The sequence below is a fragment of the Nelusetta ayraudi genome, unplaced genomic scaffold (assembly GCF_046127955.1).
Source record: "Nelusetta ayraudi isolate G7.1 ecotype Tasmania unplaced genomic scaffold, CSIRO-AGI_Nayr_v1 ptg000070l, whole genome shotgun sequence".
NCBI classification, from domain to species: Eukaryota; Metazoa; Chordata; class Actinopteri; order Tetraodontiformes; family Monacanthidae; genus Nelusetta; species Nelusetta ayraudi.
In genome coordinates, this window is record NW_027466120.1 from 8,151,169 (window position 1) to 8,169,310 (window position 18,142).

Below are 18,142 nucleotides of genomic sequence, written 5' to 3' on the forward strand. Positions count from 1 at the left end.
CAAATAAGCAAGGCGATAAATTCACCTGCAGGCTTAGGCAGAGTGCAGACAGGACAGGGCCAACAGGTGTTCAGGCCTCACACTGCTCAGTGCAGAAGTAGGTCACATCTGCTCTTATTGTATGATACCTTCAGGACAAAATACCTGACCATGACAGCACACAATCCTTTACCGTGCTAGATAAGAAGATATTAGTAATGACATCACCTGTCGCAGATCCGCTGATTGCACCCCATGAACCCTCCGCCTCCCACACACACACACACACCCAACCCTCCACTTCATGTATTTACCCGCCCCAAGCAACGCAAACTGTGAATATCTGTCCAGATTTATTTGGAATCTTCCTTTTGTCTTTCTTTTCTTAAAAAGATGCCCCTCCAGGGGGCGAGGGGGGGAAATCAGACACCCTGGGGTCAACTGGCTCGACCAGAAAAAGGGGCGGGGGGGCCAAGAAGGCAATGCAGGCCAACAAGTCTGCCCTGCGGGCCCCCCGAGCCCTGTGCTGCCTCACCCTCAGCAACCCCATCCGCATGGCAGCGCTGGCCCTGGTGGAGTGGAAGTATCCTTTTGTGTGGTCGCTGCACCGTGCGTGTTGCTGGGTCAGTGTGCGACTGGAGGAACCCTGGAAACGACACACTGCTGTGTCCTCGGAAGTGCACCGGGCTGTATTATGCTTTTTTTCAGTTCATGAATTCACACACAGGCCCGTTCTCGCCTTAACTGCTGTCCTCAGGCCCTTTGATATTTTCATTCTGCTTGCCATTTTTGCCAACTGTGTAGCCATGGGCGTCACTAAGCCGTACCCTGACGACGATTCCAACGCCACCAATCACAAGCTGGTGAGTTTCCAGTGGACGCTGCTGCAGACACTTAACCTCATATGACCTTTTGGTCGCTATTGAAAGATGAAGGTGCACGATGTGGCCGCACTTCAGCCATTGAATGACTCAGATTCATTTAGCTGAGTGTTGTGAAATTTATATTATTGACCTGTTTTACCATCATATAATTGCACTGACTGAGTGACCCTGAGCTCAGGAAGAAGCGGGTATGGAAAATGAATGAATGAATGAATTGCACTGAGGCGACCCAGTGCTGTAGCTCTCAGAAAGAAGGTCATGGGTTCAGTGTGGATCATTGTTTTGTGACTTGTCCACTGAACACGCAACCCTGCCTCGGATAGACTCAATCATCTCCAGTGGCCCTGAGTGCAGGAGAAATGGTGGTAGAAAAGGGTTAGATTGACAGATTATTGCATTTCACTTTGAGAAATAAGTTAGCAGCCTCCCGAAAGGAAGTCTTTCTAAGTGTTCTCCAAGTCCTTTATAAAGCGCACATAGAATCACAATGAATGAATGAACTCAGGACAAAAGTTGATTCTCATAACATAGAATCTGAAGAAATACTAAAGGAAGTTATTCAATTAATTCCTTCATCTTTATGTCGGAATCATGAATGTACAAAATAACTGTGTGGGAGAATTCCTTCTCTTACTCCAGCATAAATGAAGAGAAGTGAAATACAATATGAATGAGAAATAAACGCAGTGCACATTATATATATATATATATATATATATATCTCTCTCTCTCTCTCTCTCTCTCTCTCTATATATATATATATATATATATATATATATATATATATATATATATATACATATATATATACATATATATATATATATATATATATATATGTATATATATATATATGTATATATATATGAACTGTACATAGCTAATCAATTGTGTTAGGTATTGTACTGAAGTGGCCTGCAGCGTGTGTATGGTGTTACAGCAAGAAAAGCAGTTTGTGGTTGATACGGTCAGGACTGTAAGTCTTGGTTATACTGCAGACAGCAGCAACAATTAGTGGGACAGTGATGAGGCTCTGCTGCATGGTAATGGTATTAGAGGGGGAAAAGTTGACCTCATTTAGCTGTCACCTTGTCAGGGATCATGACTTACTTTAAGACCAACCATCTGTTTCTTCATCCTCCTCCTCTTCCTCTCTCCTCTCTCATTTAATCTGAAAATGACAAACTTGTTGACGTGCAGAATCTAAAATAGCTCTCCTCTCTGTTACATTGGAAAGACAACAATAAATCAAGATAGATATATACTTTTTATGTTATATATTGAGGGCCGTGTGTTCCGCGATTGGAAGTGTTTTTGCCGTTCTCATCAGGAGAGAAATAAAGAACAGGAAGTGGAATTAGATTTGATGTGGGACGAGCCAAAATGCAAACAGTGACACACTCCCTCGCTTGCAGTAGGATCCATGTTAGATCCTTTTATTGGATTTTGCAAAGAGGGTAAGCTGACTGAGCATACACTTCCTTACTTTGGAGTGCAACAAGTGCTCACCTCAGTGAACATTTTGCTGATTATTTTATTCTGTCAATTGAAAAAAACATGTCGTTAACCTTCTTTGTTGTGACGTCGCAGTTTCAGTGGTCTTTGTTTCAGCGCAGAAGAATTGAAAGGAAAGACGCAGAAGAGGGACGTGAGGACAGGCTTATACATGAGCTGGGCAGTGGGTTAAGAGGTTAGACAGCTACTGCAGTCAGCCTGTGACCATGACACGTGTGTCGAAGGGGGATATCAACAGGGAAAGTCAGCTAATGTCACTAATGGCAGAATTCAACCTGCCTCTAAATGGCTTTCTTGTGCACACATACTGAAACACAGTAAAGGTCATCTGTACTTCTTCATAAACCCCCATCCTGCATGTTCTTTTGTCCACAGGAACAAGTTGAGTACGTCTTCCTCGTCATCTTCACCATCGAGACCTTCACCAAGATTCTGGCCTACGGCCTCGTCATGCACCCCAGCGCCTACATACGCAGCGGGTGGAACTTGCTGGATTTCGTCATCGTCATCGTCGGGTATTTTTCGTGCTTTCGTGCTGTCAGTCTCTCCACACCACGTCGCTGGCTAGAAAAAAGTGCACCTGTGACTAAGCATACATGTGTGCGGGTGTTTTTTTTCCAGGTTGTTTAGCGTGATAGCCGAAGCCATGACTGACCATAAACCAGGAGAGGCCCACCACGCTGCAGGGAAGCCCGGAGGCCTGGATGTCAAAGCCCTCAGAGCGTTCAGAGTGCTGCGGCCGCTCCGCCTGGTGTCTGGGGTGCCAAGTGCGTCTGTCGTTGCTTGCAGTGCTTCTCAACTGCTGGAGTCTCGGGACACACAACTGTCCTCATTGTGAATTTAATCCACTGCCCTCAAATTTATGACACCAACATGAAAATGCTAGCCTGCTTGCTGTCATGTCTAGTAAGGAAATTGTTGAAATTATTCAACAATAACAAAAGCACTAAATTAAAAGCATAAAGGAAAGGAAAAGTCTTGAACCTGGATTTAAAAACATTCACACTGGCAGCTGATTCCATGTGTGTGCAGCATAACAGCTAAATGCTGCCTCACCATGTTTAGTTTGAACTCTGGGCTCCACTATCTGACCTGAGTCTGCAGACCTCTGGGTCCTGCTGGGTTTATATTCCATTTGCATCTTATTTATGTAATCTGGACCTAAACCTTCAGTGACTTATAGATGATAAAAAAAAAAAAAGAGGGGGGGAAGCTTCCAATGAAACCATCACCCAATCGAAACAACTCCGCGACCCTCTTTTGGGTCACAATCCACCAGTTGAGAAACGCTAATTATTATTTTTTTTCGTGTTGTTTCAAATGCAGTGAGTGTGTTTGGTCCCTGTGCAGGTCTCCAGATTGTGTTGAACTCCATCATGAAAGCCATGGTTCCTCTCCTGCACATCGGCATGCTGGTCATGTTTGTCATCATCATCTACGCCATCATCGGCCTGGAGCTTTTCATCGGCAGGATGCACAAGACGTGCTACTCCAGCAGCACAGGTAGCTCACCCACCCACACACACACACACACACACACACACACACACTCCCTCCATCCAAACACTCTGGGTGTGTAATGTGATGGACTGCGTGAACTCGACACCTGCTGTCTCTCTCCAGGTCTCATGGTGGAGGACGACCCGTCGCCCTGTGCTTTTGCCGGTAGCGGCCGCTTCTGCGTGGGCAATGGAACTGATTGCAGGGGCAAGTGGGAGGGGCCCAACGGCGGCATCACCAACTTTGACAACATCTTCTTCGCCATGCTGACTGTGTTCCAGTGTATCACCATGGAGGGCTGGACTGATGTTCTCTACTGGGTACCAGAACACACACCTGGATAATCCTGACTGACTAGAAACTGGACTAGAAACTGAATTATGATCGATTACCAATAATGAAAATGAGCTTTTAGTGTGTCAACAAATATTTGATTTGATGTTGCTTTAATTTGATGCTGATCCATATGCTTAGAAATGGTGCACATGCTTTGCAGAGACATGCAGATACGTTTATCACTGCAGTCATGTGTGCAAATCTTTAATTGAACACTTACTACTCTCAGTGTGGCCACAGTTTTGTATGATTGCATTGCATTGATTTCAAAAGTGGGATTTGTATCTGCACTTTTTGTGCTGCTATGGGGCCATTTTTGCCAGTATGACGCAGTGTTGCCAGTGCTTTCTCGCACAATATCAGCTGCAACAAGATAACCGCCATCATTTCTTTTAGTTAGTATTGCAGTTCGTTCATTCATTCATTCATTCATTCATTCATTCATTCATTTATTCATTTTTTTTCCTGCTGATCCTACAAAGTGTCTTTTTATGTTAGGGCGTGTTGCAAAATGTTGTATTAAAACGACATTCCATCTGTGTTTTGTCTCGGCATAGATGAATGACGCCATTGGCTGCGAGATTCCATGGGTTTACTTTGTGTCTCTGGTCATCTTTGGATCTTTTTTCATCATCAACCTTGTATTGGGTGTGTTGAGCGGGTTCGTATCTGCGACGCTGCCTCTCACAATTCTGTAATGGACACAGCAGCTGAAAGTCGGGTCCCTGGTCTTCTCTGTGGTCATTCTTTGTGTTCCTTCACAGAGAGTTCTCCAAGGAAAGAGAGAAGGCGGTGGCCCGAGGTGAGCTCCAGAAGGCGCAGGAGAGCAAACAGATGGAGGAGGACATGATCGGCTACATGGACTGGCTGATCGAGGCCGAGGACGTCGATGAAGAGGGCAACAAACGTCAGTCGCACACAAACCACGCAAACCCAAAGTGCTTAGGAGCTTGATATTCATTCATCCCACTGTTGTTCATGCTAAAAGGCGCTGCGATTGCAAAGAAGAAGATGATGAAAAAGTTTGGCTGGTACAAGCACAGCGAGGATGGCGGAGGTACGTTGTAAAGTCTCTGGCTGCCGTCACATTGATTCTCGCCCGATTTGTTTTTGACGGCAACCTCTTCGCCCTCTGCAGAGTCCGACTCGGACGATGACATCGCGTACCTGGATGATGACAACGGCTTCTGTGCTTCTCTCATGTGAGGCCACCGGCAACGCAAGCGATGGGAAAATGATTCCTCACTGAAATTCATGCTTGATTTTTGCCTGTGTTTTGTCAATTTCCCCCCAGGGCGAAGATGATGGCCAACAGCTTTTGGTAAGATCCATTAATATGGCAAGTTCAACTGGTTTGTGAGTCAATGAAATCTATTTTCAGATCTTTATCTCCCAATCCTTATGAAGGTGGGAGACCCTGGTGCAATTAAAAAAAAAACTCTAAAATCTGGGGGGGGGGGGCAAAGATTGAACTTCCCTAATTTCTGGGAAGAGCTCATTGACAGTCTAGACCAGTGTGTCTCAACTGGTGGGTCGCAACCCGACAGTGGGTCGTGGAGCTGTTTCGATTGGGTCGTGGCCTCTAATTAAATTGACTAGACATGATGGCAAGCGAGCTAGCATTTTCATTTTTGCGAGTGCTGTGGAATAATTTGGGGTCCCGACTTCATATTAAGGAAAAATCGTGGGTCCTGAGACTCTAAAGACACATCTGGAAGAAAACATTGGTGAAGTGAATTTTGTGTTCTGGAACTACTGCACAAGACAGATGCTTTTGAACATTTTTCTTTCCAAATGTCCAAATGTTTAGTTGCTTAGAACCTTAAGCTGCTCTTTCCCCCTAAAGCGACCAGCTGTGCCAGCTGAATCACACAATGAGGAAGAACTGCAGAGTGGCTGTCAAAACCACTAACTTCTACTGGTTGGTGCTCCTTCTGGTGTTCCTCAACACGGTGGCCAGCGCCTCAGAACACTACGGCCAACCAAAGTGGCTGACAGAAATGCAGGGTAAGCTCACCGCAGCTGGCTGCACGCCGTCGTCAAATCGGGAGGAAGTGGCGGGAGGACGACGAACCTTTGTTCTTTTTCCGTGTGCGTCCTCAGAGCGGGCCAACAAGATCCTGCTGATGCTGTTCACTCTGGAGATGCTGATGAAGATGTACGCCTTCGGCCTCCAGATCTACTTCATGGCATTGTTTAACCGCTTTGACTGCTTTGTGGTGTGCGGTGGCATTCTGGAGATGCTGCTCGTGGAGATGGAGTTCATCCCGCCCATCGGCATCTCTGTGCTGCGCTGCATTCGCCTGCTCAGGATCTTCAAGATGACCAGGTAATCACTTTCCTGCTATCAGGCAGTTCTTTTTAAACCAGTTTACTCTGACACAATGTCAGGTGTGCATGAGAATAATTGTCCCAAAAGTGACTGTGCTTTAAAAGGCATGTGAGCCTGTTTGCCTCCCGCAACTCCTCCCAGGATATCAGCTTTGTGTGCTTTTAAACAGGCCCAGGTTTCACACAAATGAAGAGACTATAATGTCACTGTGAGGGTCAACAGTAAAGATTTTATAATATTTTGGTTGGTGGTGTGCTATGGGATTTTTTTCAATGTCAAAAATGTGCCGTGACTTAAAAAAGGCTAAAAAACAAAACAAAACAACAACACTGGGTATAACCTGGCTGTCATCTTTTCTTCTCTCTGGCGCTGCTATTTGAAGACACTGGGCTGCTTTGTCTGACCTGGTCAACTCACTGCTCAACTCCATGAAAGCCATCTGCTCCCTTCTGCTCCTGCTCTTCCTCTTTCTCATCATCTTTGCCCTGCTGGGCATGCAGCTGTTTGGGGGCAAATTCAACTTCGATGAGACTCAGATGAAGAGAAGCACCTTTGACTCTTTCCCCCAGGCTCTGCTCACTTGCTTCCAGGTGATTTCATTTGAACATCACCATGACGCTCCTGGTTTTTTTTCGACGTGACTCCTCAAGGTCGAGATTCCCGGGATGCTCTTCAATTCCTCTTTTTGTGAACACAGATTCTGACCGGAGAAGACTGGAATGCTGTCATGTACGATGGCATTATGGCTTATGGAGGGCCCATCTTCCCCAACATGGTGGTGTGCATTTACTTTGTCATTCTCTTTGTCTGCGGCAACTGTATCCTTTCTGTTTGCTGTTTGTTTTTGCTCTCACAAGCTCACAGTCTGATTCAAACCCCGCCCCCCCAAAAACCAACAAAAGCAGAATCCTTGATTTGTGTGATCAGACATCCTGCTCAACGTCTTCTTGGCTATCGCCGTGGACAACTTGGCAGGAGGCGGCGGCAAGACGAAAGTCGAGTATGTTTGGGGGAAGAGGGAAAGACGTGAGCAGCGGTTTGACTTCTGACCGTCAACATTCGTTTTTCCGCTGTTTCACTTTGACAGAGAGAAAAAAGAGGAGGAGGAAGAGTGGGATGATGATGAAGAGAAAGAGGACGAGGATGCGGGGGTACGGAATTGTGCACCTTGCTCTTAAATAGGAAAGTCATAGGAAAATAATAGGGGATGTTTTCTTGTGTGTAGAACGAGGAGGATGACTGGCAGGAGAACGAGGAGCTGAGGGCCATCGAGGGCCTGGAGGGTGAACACAAAACCTTTCATTAATACCAGAAGACACTGCGTCTCTCTCTTCTTTTTGCTTGGGATTTTTATTTATTTGTGGGTTTTGTTTTTTGTTTTTTTTACAGGAGTTGCTCCATTAAAACCAGAATTTTCCGGACCAAAAGAAAAGATTGTCCCAATTCCCGATGGAAGCTCCTTTTTCATTCTTGGAAAGAAAAACTGGTGATGAGAGATCATACACGCAGCAAGAATCATCTCCGCTCTCTTCTCATCAGGATATTCTGAAATTAATCCACCTTCCCGTTCTGTCCTGTTCCCAGTTTGCGAGTTGCATGCCACAACCTCATCCATCATCCCTACTTCACCAACTTCATCCTCATCTTCATCATCCTCAGCAGCATCTCACTGGCTGCTGAGGATCCAATCAAATCCCACTCTTTCAGAAACATAGTAAGACTCACAATGGCCCGGGCAGAGACGCAGTCTGCTCAACACACCCACACGGAGGACAAAATTCCAGAGTCACCACTCACACTTGTCTCCTTCACCTGCAGGTACTCGGTTACGCCGATTATGTCTTCACTTCCGTCTTCACCGTGGAGATCGTGCTCAAGGTAAAGACGCTTGTGAAGCTGAAATCCTGCCGCTTCCATTATCTCATCGCTCAGTCAGTCAGCGTGTCTCTGTCTCTTTCAACCACTTGTGTGTAGATGACAGTATATGGAGCTTTCCTGCACTCGGGCTCCTTCTGTCGAAACGCCTTCAACCTGCTGGATCTGCTGGTGGTCGGCGTGTCGCTCACCTCTTTCTTTTTGCAGTGAGTAGACTCCTGAGCTGACATGACAGCCGGCCGCTTCACGCAACTCCTCTCGCCGGGAAAATTCAAAATCAGGAGTTTAATGTTTTATAGACTAAACACATTCCACATTTCATCCTCGTTTTTTTTTTTTTTTTCTGTTGCTGCCCACAGTTCTAGTGCAATTTCAGTGGTGAAGATCCTTCGGGTGCTGCGAGTGCTCAGGCCTCTTCGAGCCATCAACAGGGCCAAGGGACTGAAGGTGAGAATGCTCCTGGATGGTAGTTTTATGCATGTTCATATGTAAAATATTTATTAATGATATGTGTAATCATATCTTTACTCTTGACTGAACTTAAAGGGTAAATAGGCTATTTTTCACAACTATAGAACAAGTGTACCCAAAATAAGCAGCTTTGAAGCCCCACTGCTGCTACCGCTATTAATGCTGAAACGCGTTTGATGTTTGTTTGCTCACAGAATGTGGTGCAGTGTGTGTTTGTGGCCATCCGCACTATCGGCAACATCCTGATCGTCACCACACTCCTGCAGTTCATGTTTGCCTGTATCGGCGTCCAACTCTTCAAGGTACATCACCGTCTTCACCGTCCTCTGTTCAAACGGCCTCCGATTGTGCTACTGCGCTGCGTTAAATTGTGAAGGGTTCACTGAGTTTATCATCGTCTGACCAATTTTACAGGGCAGATTTTACAGCTGCACAGACGAAGCGAAGCACACGCCCGAAGAGTGCAAGTCAGTGTCCCTCCCTTTTCTTCAGTTTATCTGCGTCCATAAAAAATATACGAGCTCCCGAGGGACACTCTCCTTGCAAACATATGCCCCTGTTTTATTTTTAGGGGAACATTTGTGGTCTATAAAGATGGAGACATGAACCACCCCATGGTGAAGGAGAGGATCTGGGAGAACAGCGATTTCAACTTTGACAACGTGCTGATGGGCATGCTGGCTCTGTTCACCGTGTCGACGTTTGAAGGCTGGCCGCAGTGAGTCGCAGCTTGATGTGTGGCTGTGCTGTCAGTGCGTTTCCTTTAGATTTATATTTTGTGTGTCATTTGAGTGAGTCATTTTGTCCCGAAGGAACACACGTGTGTTTTCACAGCTGAGTCACCATTGAATCCAATAATCTGCTCTCACTTTGACTCTTTTTTTCTTTGTCCTCCTCAGACTTCTTTACCGGGCTGTGGATGCCAATGCCATAAACCGAGGGCCCATTTACAACTACAGAGTGGAAATTTCCATCTTCTTCATCATTTACATCATCATCATTGCCTTCTTCATGATGAACATTTTTGTGGGTTTTGTCATCATTACGTTTCGGGAGCAAGGAGAGGCTGAGTTCAAAAACTGTGAACTCAACAAGAATCAAGTGGGTCATTTCTCCCAATATCTGAGCTATTTATGGCACACTGATTTAAAAAAAAAAAAAAGTAATTAATATGTCTGTTTTTTTGCTTGTTTACAGCGTCAGTGTGTGTATTACGCTCTGAAAGCTCAACCTATAAAGATTTACATCCCTAAAAACCCATCCCAACTGAAGTTCTGGAGAATCATCAACTCCAGCCAGTTTGAATACGTCATGTTTGTGCTGATTTTGGGGAACACGCTCACTCTGGCTATTCAGGTATCACTCCACACAGCTTCACCTGTACACAGTCAAGTGGGAGCCAGTCAGTCGGAGGTTGTCATGTGTTTCTTGCTTCTCTTCAAGCATTACGAGCAGTCCAAGATGTTTACCTCCGTCATGGACATCCTCAACATGATCTTCACGGTGGTGTTCACCATTGAGATGATCATCAAGCTACTGGCTCTTCGTGCTCATGTGAGTTTTTACTCACCTCCTGTTCATTCCGTGTGCATTGTGCGGTGATTCTAATGTTGCTTTTCTCCACCTGCTCCCGTGCAGCATTATTTCATCGATCCCTGGAATTCCTTTGATGCATTGATTGTGGTCGGGAGTGTGTTGGACATCGCAGTCTCCGAGTTTAGTGTAAGCTAAAACTCCAGTAGATACATTATTGGGTGGTCACATTTCAAAAATATCAAGTCGCGTCAGCCTTAAATGTATTAGGCTGCGTCGGTCTAAAACCCCTCAGTAGCTGAGTGCTTGATTGGAGGCCACAGTGTAAAATACCCAAAGCATGACATTTAAAAATGCTGAAAAACAAATATTACTTCAGCAGGAACAGATTTACATTTTTTGTGTCATCATTGGGTCACTCACATCTCCCATGGTTTCTCTCTCTCCTGTGTCCATCTTGATTTCTAGGGAGGAGGCGGTCATGGTGAGGTAAGGGGGGGAAACTTTGCTACTAAATATTGCAGGTTTTGGATTGGTACTAAGAGATACGTGTATACACAGCTAGGCTCACGTGTGTCACTCAGTCGTGTGTTTTTCTTTCCGTGTGTTTTTGCTTTAGGGCAAAGGTGAAAGTGGAAAAGTGTCCATCACCTTCTTCCGCTTGTTTCGAGTGCTGCGGTTGGTCAAGCTGCTCAGTAAAGGCGAAGGCATTCGAACGCTGCTCTGGACTTTTGTCAAGTCCCTTCAGGTCAGTGTGACACACACCATGTATTTCCCGTCTGTTGGTGTATCACCCTCCGCAGCGTTTTTCTGAGAAATCTCTCCGACTGTCCACAGGCTCTGCCGTACGTAGGTCTCCTCATCGCCATGATCTTCTTCATTTATGCTGTGATTGGAATGCAGGCGAGTCCCTTCACATCCACTTCTTTCAGTCAGTAGGACTGTGGCAGCTAACTGATCTCCACCTTAGGCACAAGGATTCATGGGTTCTCTGAGTTGCGTGCAAAAGGGAATTTGCTGTAATCTGAGTCATGCTATTAATGCGTTGTTCAATTGAGGGATTATAGTCACAATCAGAATAAGAATGAGAAAGAACTTTCTGCTGTAACAGAAAATGGTCTCTGATGTGGCCCACAGAGAACCAGAGATACATCGATGTCTCTGGAAAAACACAGGTGTAAGATTTAAACCCAGCGACTCTAAAAAAAAAAAAAACATAAATCAAGAAAGCTTAATCAAAACTCAATTGTCACCACATTATATATGATAAACATTTTCATGTTATTTTGCAGATTATTTTCTTGCAGTATTTGTGTTGTTTATATAAACGTACACTTCTTTTATGTATGAGTGCACTTTAAAAAAAAAAACAACTTTGCTTTTTTTTCTCTTCAAGACCTTTGGTAAAGTGGCCGTCGACGAAAACACCCACATCAACAGGAACTGTAACTTTCAGACATTTTTCATGGCGGTGCTGGTGCTGTTCAGGTAGGCCGCAGGGTGGGACGGCATCCGCCATCCTGCAGGGGAGTCATCTATTGCCCAAGTCAATAGACGAAAGTCAAATGAAAGTGCCGCTCTCCTTGCGCGTACTTGTAGGTGTGCCACCGGGGAGCAGTGGCAGGAGATTATGTTGGCAGCGCTGCCTGGCAGACGCTGTGACCCAGAATCGGACACTGAGCCCGGAGAAGAGTTCAGCTGCGGGAGCAACTTGTCCTACATCTACTTCATCAGCTTCTTCATGCTCTGCGCATACCTGGTGAGTGCTGTGCAGGACACAGTGTAACACCGTTGTACCTGTAGGTTATATGATATGCCACAAATATTATATTTTAGACTCGAGCCTCTTTTGGCCAGCGCAGTTCTGTCCAGGTCCAGAGTAGTAACCACGACAACAATCTTTCTGCTTTATGTCCAAATTCAAACTAAGAGCAACAGTTTGCACGTTGCCATTTCGTTTGCATTACATCACACATTTGTCATTTAAGGCGATGACGTCTGAATCACCATCCTCCAGCAACGTACAGGAAATGTCTCATCTCCATTTATTTTAAGGATCCATCCTGAGCGACCCCACCAGTTTACGCTCTTATGTAGACCTGCGGTGCCTTTTATCCTGATGACATTTCAAAAATAAATCACAAATACCCGAGTCATGGAATTTAGTTCATTCAAGAATTGTTCCGTTCAGAGGTTGGAAGTCCAAACCTTTGCTGATGACAAGTTCATTTATAGTCGCGTTTTCTTTCCGGCTTTCCTCTCTATCGCAGATCATCAACTTGTTCATTGCCGTCATCATGGACAACTTTGAGTACCTGACGCGAGATTGGACCGTGCTTGGCACCCACCACCTGGACGAGTTCAAGAGAGTTTGGTCCGACTACGACCCGGAGGCCACGTGAGACTTGCTCCTCTCCTGAAAGCGTCCATGTGTTCTCCTTCTTGCTCTCCGCCAGATTCACGTCAGAGCAACGACGTCTCGTGTTTCCACAGCGGTCGTATTAAACACATCGACGTCGTCACGATGCTGCGGAGGATTCAACCGCCGCTCGGCTTTGGGAAGTTGTGTCCCCACCGCGTGGCTTGCAAAGTGAGTCGACCGTCGAAGGTCATTCTGATGTTGTGACGACGGGGACGCGAGCCGACGGTCGTCTTCGCCTCTTCTTCCCACAGAGACTCGTCGCCATGAACGTGCCGCTGCACGCAGACGGGACGGTTACCTTCAGCGCAACCCTCTTTGCACTGGTGAGAACGTCACTGAAGATCAAGACTGAAGGTGAAATCTCTCTCACACACACACACACACAGACACATACAGTACTGGCACTCTCCTCTCTTTCTCTCAACGGATGTTTGATTTGCTCTCAGGGCCCATCGACCAGCAGAACGAAGAGCTGAAGCTGATCATTAAGAAGCTGTGGAAACGCACCAAACCCAAACTGATTGATGAAGTGATTCCTCCCCCTCGAGGTGAGCTTTCAGTTTTTAGGTTTTTTTATGTTTGTCAACTTCCTGCACGTACCGGCCACACAAAGGATTTGAAATTCCGTTTCTCAGTTTCCTACGGTGAAGATAAAAACAAGACATTTCTGACAAGAGTGGAAAAACAGTAAAGTGCACAAGCACGGCAAAAAAAAAGACAGACACGTCCTAACACCATGTTGTCAATAAATAAAATGCACAGTAAATAAATGAGACGTTCACTGATACTTAAATGAAGTAAGTTGTTTGACATTGTTGAAGTGCAAAACAGTAATAGCAGCAGAAATATTTCTGCTTAACAGAGATGTGCTTGTACAATAATAATAGTGCAAAATCATTTGAAGGGAAGACAGAAGCTTGCAAGGCATCATGGCGAAATACACGGCAGGTTTCACTCCTGCTAACCACTCCGCCTGGTTCTTCAAGCCAGGCCTTCATATCTGCAAGATCAATTCAAGACATAGTCCCACCATTCATCCTTCCCAATTCTGTAATAATTCCTCTAATTTTCTCTTTTTTTATTCTCAGGGGATGAGGTGACCTGCGGAAAAGTTTATGCCAGCTTCTTGATTCAGGACTATTTCAAAAAGTTCCGCAAGAGAAAGGAGAGAGAGAGAAAATCCAAAAGGAAGGACAGAGCAGCATCTTTGCAGGTGAAGCTTTTATTTGTTCATGGTGTTTTAGCTTTTAGTAACAATAATAATAATAATCATAATGATAATGATAACGCACCTCTTTTTCTTCCTCTTTGCTTTGACATGATCATCCCTGTGTTCAGCAAGGGCTGCGGACGCTGCAGGACCTGGCCCCAGAGATGCGCCTGGCGATGGCCTGTGACCTGGAGGACGACGAGGCCACCGAGGGGGCGATCACCGACGATGAGATTTTCGACAGTGAGCGCGGGACGTCGGTCAACACCACGCCGGCCAGCACGCCACTGCCGCCGGAGCAGACCACCGTGTTCCTGGAGCCCGAGCCCCCGGTGGCCAACGGGGGGGTGATCACGGAGCAGGTGACGGGCCTGCAGGAGCACCAGAGGCCCGGCTCGGAGCTGGCGGGCATCAGCGTGGTGATGGAGCAGCCCGTTCGCTCCCAAGCCCTGCCTGCCGTCGTCAGGTGGGTCTCTCTTGTTTCGGAGGAAACGCCCTCTCTCTCTACATATGTTTTAAAATTCCTTTAATTAAAAAAAGGGAAATTGCCCACAAAGCCTCGACCCAATCAAAACAGCTCCGCGACCCACTTTTGGGTCTCGACCTACCAGCTGAGAGACGCTGCTTTAGTGGGAGATGCACAGATGAAGCTGAGGTGATCGGTCTCTCTTGCGCAGGATGGATTCCATCAGTGAGCCCCCTCCTCCCCCTCCTCCAGCCCCGGCTCCGGAGGTCCCGGTGGCCCCGGTGGTGGCTCCAGTAGCCCCGGAGGTGGCCCCAGTGGCCCTGGAGGTGGCCCCAGTAGCCCTGGAGGTGGCCCCAGTGGCCCTGGAGGTGGCCCCTCCGCCAGAAGCTGCAGCCAGTGGGGCGACCGTGTTTGCAGATCCAGGCGTGGCCTCCACCGTCGCGCCGGCTGAACGGCCTTACAGCTGCGAAGGGGACTTGGCGAGTCTGGCGTCGGCCATCAGGTGAGGAGGATCAAGCTGTCCCAACTCTCCTTTGCTTTCTTTGGTTTTATTGCCCCCTACTGGCGTCTCTGTGGCATCACATCACTTGCTAGTCCACTCGTGACGAGAGCAGGGATGGGCAAACTGTTTAACTATCGGGCCACAATGGGTCCTAAAATGTGACAGAGGGGCCGTAGCAGCAGCAGGTGGATGGAGTGTTTTGGTGTCCTGCCTCATAGGAGAAAATAATATATCATGGGATATGTAGAAAACATGTGCTTTATTGTCTTTTGAAAATGAACAAAAGCAAAGTTACAACTAAATCAGTGTATTTGAAGCCCCACAGTGTTTAGCCCTTTATTGAAATGACTCTGAAAACACTGATAAAAAAGGATGAAATACGTCTATTTTATGAATTACTTACTATTAATATAATATAATTAAAGTTTGGCGGGCCGGTTTAAAAAGTTTAACTGGCCGCATGTGACCCCGGAGCCGTAGTTTGCCCACGCCTGGGGTCTATGCTGTTTGTATTTAGGCAGTCTCTATTATGCAAATCAATTTTCAGTTACTGCAATTTGAGGGTCTATTTTTGGTCTTCTGCTTATTATTCATTTTTCTTCTTCTGAAAAAATCTTCTTAACTACTTGATGTGGATCTTACAGATATGGGTACCCAGATGCCATCACTCCTGAGCCCACCGAGATGGGCTACAACCCCCAGAGCTTGGAGAGGGCGAGCAGCATCGGCGAGACGCCGTACGCTGCTAACGGCGACTTCAGCTACGTTAACAGCAACGGCTACAACGGCGCCAGCGTGAACGGAGGCAGCGCCGCCACCAGCCCCACCCCTTACTCTACAAACGGCTACAACGGCAACGGATACTCGGGCTACAGTGAAGGCAGCATCGTCGGCGCAAACGGCAATGGGAACATTTGCAATGAAAACGACAGCGCGGTCAACAGCTACAATGGCAACGAAAACGGCGGCGCACAGTTTGTCAGGAGGCGTTTACTTCCCGCCATACCCAAAGGTGAGAACACACTTGGCTTGGAATTTGAATCTGCACACTGATCACATTTTGTACAACAACAACTGTGGCTTTGATTGTGGCACTCAGCACATACAAACAAAGTCATTATTTAAAAAATTCATTTTCTATCACATCACATTTTATAGTAAACTGATCTGGACAAATTATGACTTTTGGGAACGTTTGTTCATAAGCCATGGGTTTGGCTTTTTTTTTCTGAATCCAAACCTTTTCTTTTATTTCGTTTTTAATTTTCAGAATTTTGTAATAGAGGATTGCAATTCTTTTTTCTTTTTTTTTTTTTAGATTTTTCCTGCAGTAAGGACTAGTTTTTCTAGAGGAACACAAACTAACTGACAATAGCTGTCTTTTTTTTTTCTTTTTTTTGACAACCACTAAGCTTCAGTCTATTCTTTCAGGGCACAGACCTGCGTTCAATTTCCAGTGTCTAAAACCACAGAGGAGTTTGGACGACCATCTGGCCGTCCCAGGGAACTACCGTGGAAACATCTCACCTTCCAGATCCCGTCTGCAGGTAAGAACCACCGCACGGACGTTTCACTCTCTCAAACAAAAGAAAAACACACTAATAGTAACATGAGAATCACTCTCCTGTGTCAGAACCAGCACAGCCTGGACTCGCGACCCAGCAGCGTTTCCTCCATGTCGTCCGTCTCCTGGGCCAACACGGCAGCCGCCGGGTCCACCCCCGCCCCGGGGATCATACACAATTCGGGGCGCCGCGGCAAGCTCATCTACACCCCCATGATCCTGGTGGACGAAGCCAGCGGCAGCAGCCAGCCGCTGTGGAGCGACGCCACCGCCAGCCTCCCTGCAGGCACCCGTCCAGGTCCAGGCTGGTACCCCGGCAGCCAGAGCAGGACCTTCACCAGCGTCAGGATGCCGCCCGCCAACCAGGGCTTTGTCAACAAGGGCAGCGCCGACAGCCTGGTGGAGTCTGTGAGTACTTTGTTGCACTGCTTGTAATATTTTTACCTCTGTGGGGTTAAAACAAAAAAGTAAAACAAAAAAACACGTTGAAACACTTGGAAAGCAAAAATCCCCCCTTAAAAAGTTTGTTGAAAATTATCTTTTTGCTTTGACAAAATATATTCAAATTAAATTAAATCTATTTTTTTATAGGTTTTGTGATGTTTTGCTTTTTTTCCCCCACAATCTGTCACGTGGCAACTGTGGATGTAATTGTGGGGGAAAAAAGGTCATTTCGATGACTCAGAAACTATGGCAAGCACTGTAATTTCTCCTTCTGCTTTTCTCCTGTGTCTCCGTATTATTAGATCTTAATCTCAGAGGGTCTCGGTCTCTACGCCCGCGACCCCAAGTTTGTGAACTTCGCCAAGCGTGAGATTGCTGAAGCCTGTCACATGAGCATGGATGACATGGAGAGCGCCGCCGCTGACCTCATCGCTCGTGGAGCCAGCCAGTCCATTTCTCGCTTTGAGGACGAACTGGCCGATGAAATGAACTGCGTGATTTCTTACTAGCATCAGTTAAAAAGAAGAGAGAGAGAGAGAGAGAGAGAGAGAGAGAGAGAGAGAGAGAGAGAGAGAAGTGTGAGAGAATCTGAGTTTTGGAGTGCTCATTGTTTTTACCATCAGAGAAATGAAAGAATAAGACACCCATGAAATGTTAGTGTTGTCTTTTTTTGTTTTCCCAAGGTTATCACTTGGTGCTGGATATTCACATTCAGATTAGAGTGCCGGCGGTTGCGCATTGGAAAGCTTCCGACTTCCTGGGGAAGGACTGGGATCTGCATTTATGCCAAAACATATAAATACTGATTTATTTAAACAGCATTTGTGGTGACTGATCAGGAGAGGAGCGATGTGGCGCGTTGCTGTTAAATTAACGTTTTTCTCAGATGTTTGTTTGCATGTATTCTACTTTTTTTTACAGCACGTGAGATGTCACGACTTTGTACTCGTTCGTTTGCAAAAAATGGCAAATTGCAAAGCAAACGTGTGGCTTGACTTTGTTCGCTTTACTATTAGGGCAAGACAACAATTCATGTACATAACTAATGCATTTATTAGCTGAAGAAATGTTTGAATAAACTAAATGTTGACACTCTCTCTCTGTCAGTG

At 46.1% G+C, this 18,142-nt stretch overlaps 1 protein-coding gene across 1 annotated transcript; it reads left to right on the forward strand.

Moving 5' to 3' along the window:
• Positions 1-380: 380 nt before the first annotated feature.
• On the forward strand, positions 381-17,580 carry cacna1fa (calcium channel, voltage-dependent, L type, alpha 1F subunit a). The gene is made up of 46 exons (XM_076042096.1): positions 381-562; positions 737-842; positions 2,754-2,893; positions 3,000-3,145; positions 3,729-3,881; positions 4,002-4,198; positions 4,772-4,875; positions 4,979-5,121; positions 5,203-5,271; positions 5,353-5,416; positions 5,509-5,535; positions 6,061-6,221; positions 6,318-6,543; positions 6,929-7,136; positions 7,244-7,364; positions 7,474-7,546; positions 7,634-7,697; positions 7,772-7,829; positions 7,936-8,032; positions 8,131-8,260; positions 8,365-8,424; positions 8,521-8,627; positions 8,781-8,868; positions 9,087-9,194; positions 9,307-9,359; positions 9,464-9,610; positions 9,792-9,993; positions 10,090-10,248; positions 10,336-10,446; positions 10,531-10,614; positions 10,894-10,914; positions 11,045-11,173; positions 11,263-11,328; positions 11,822-11,913; positions 12,025-12,184; positions 12,696-12,823; positions 12,919-13,015; positions 13,099-13,201; positions 13,294-13,395; positions 13,936-14,060; positions 14,186-14,523; positions 14,735-15,025; positions 15,670-16,037; positions 16,457-16,572; positions 16,659-16,997; positions 17,336-17,580. The coding sequence occupies exons 1-46, from the start codon at positions 462-464 to the stop codon at positions 17,540-17,542; spliced, it is 6,189 nt and encodes a 2,062-aa protein (XP_075898211.1). The 5' UTR covers positions 381-461; the 3' UTR covers positions 17,543-17,580.
• Positions 17,581-18,142: the final 562 nt, after the last annotated feature.

Bases quoted from the DNA above. Each gene is read 5' to 3' on its own strand.
- cacna1fa (XM_076042096.1), top strand. From the start codon at position 462: ATGCAGGCCAACAAGTCTGCCCTGCGGGCCCCCCGAGCCCTGTGCTGC. The intron at 7,365-7,473 runs GTATCCTTTCTG...TTGTGTGATCAG, and splicing joins TCTCTTTGTCTGCGGCAACT to ACATCCTGCTCAACGTCTTC. The intron at 9,611-9,791 runs GTGAGTCGCAGC...TGTCCTCCTCAG, and splicing joins ACGTTTGAAGGCTGGCCGCA to ACTTCTTTACCGGGCTGTGG.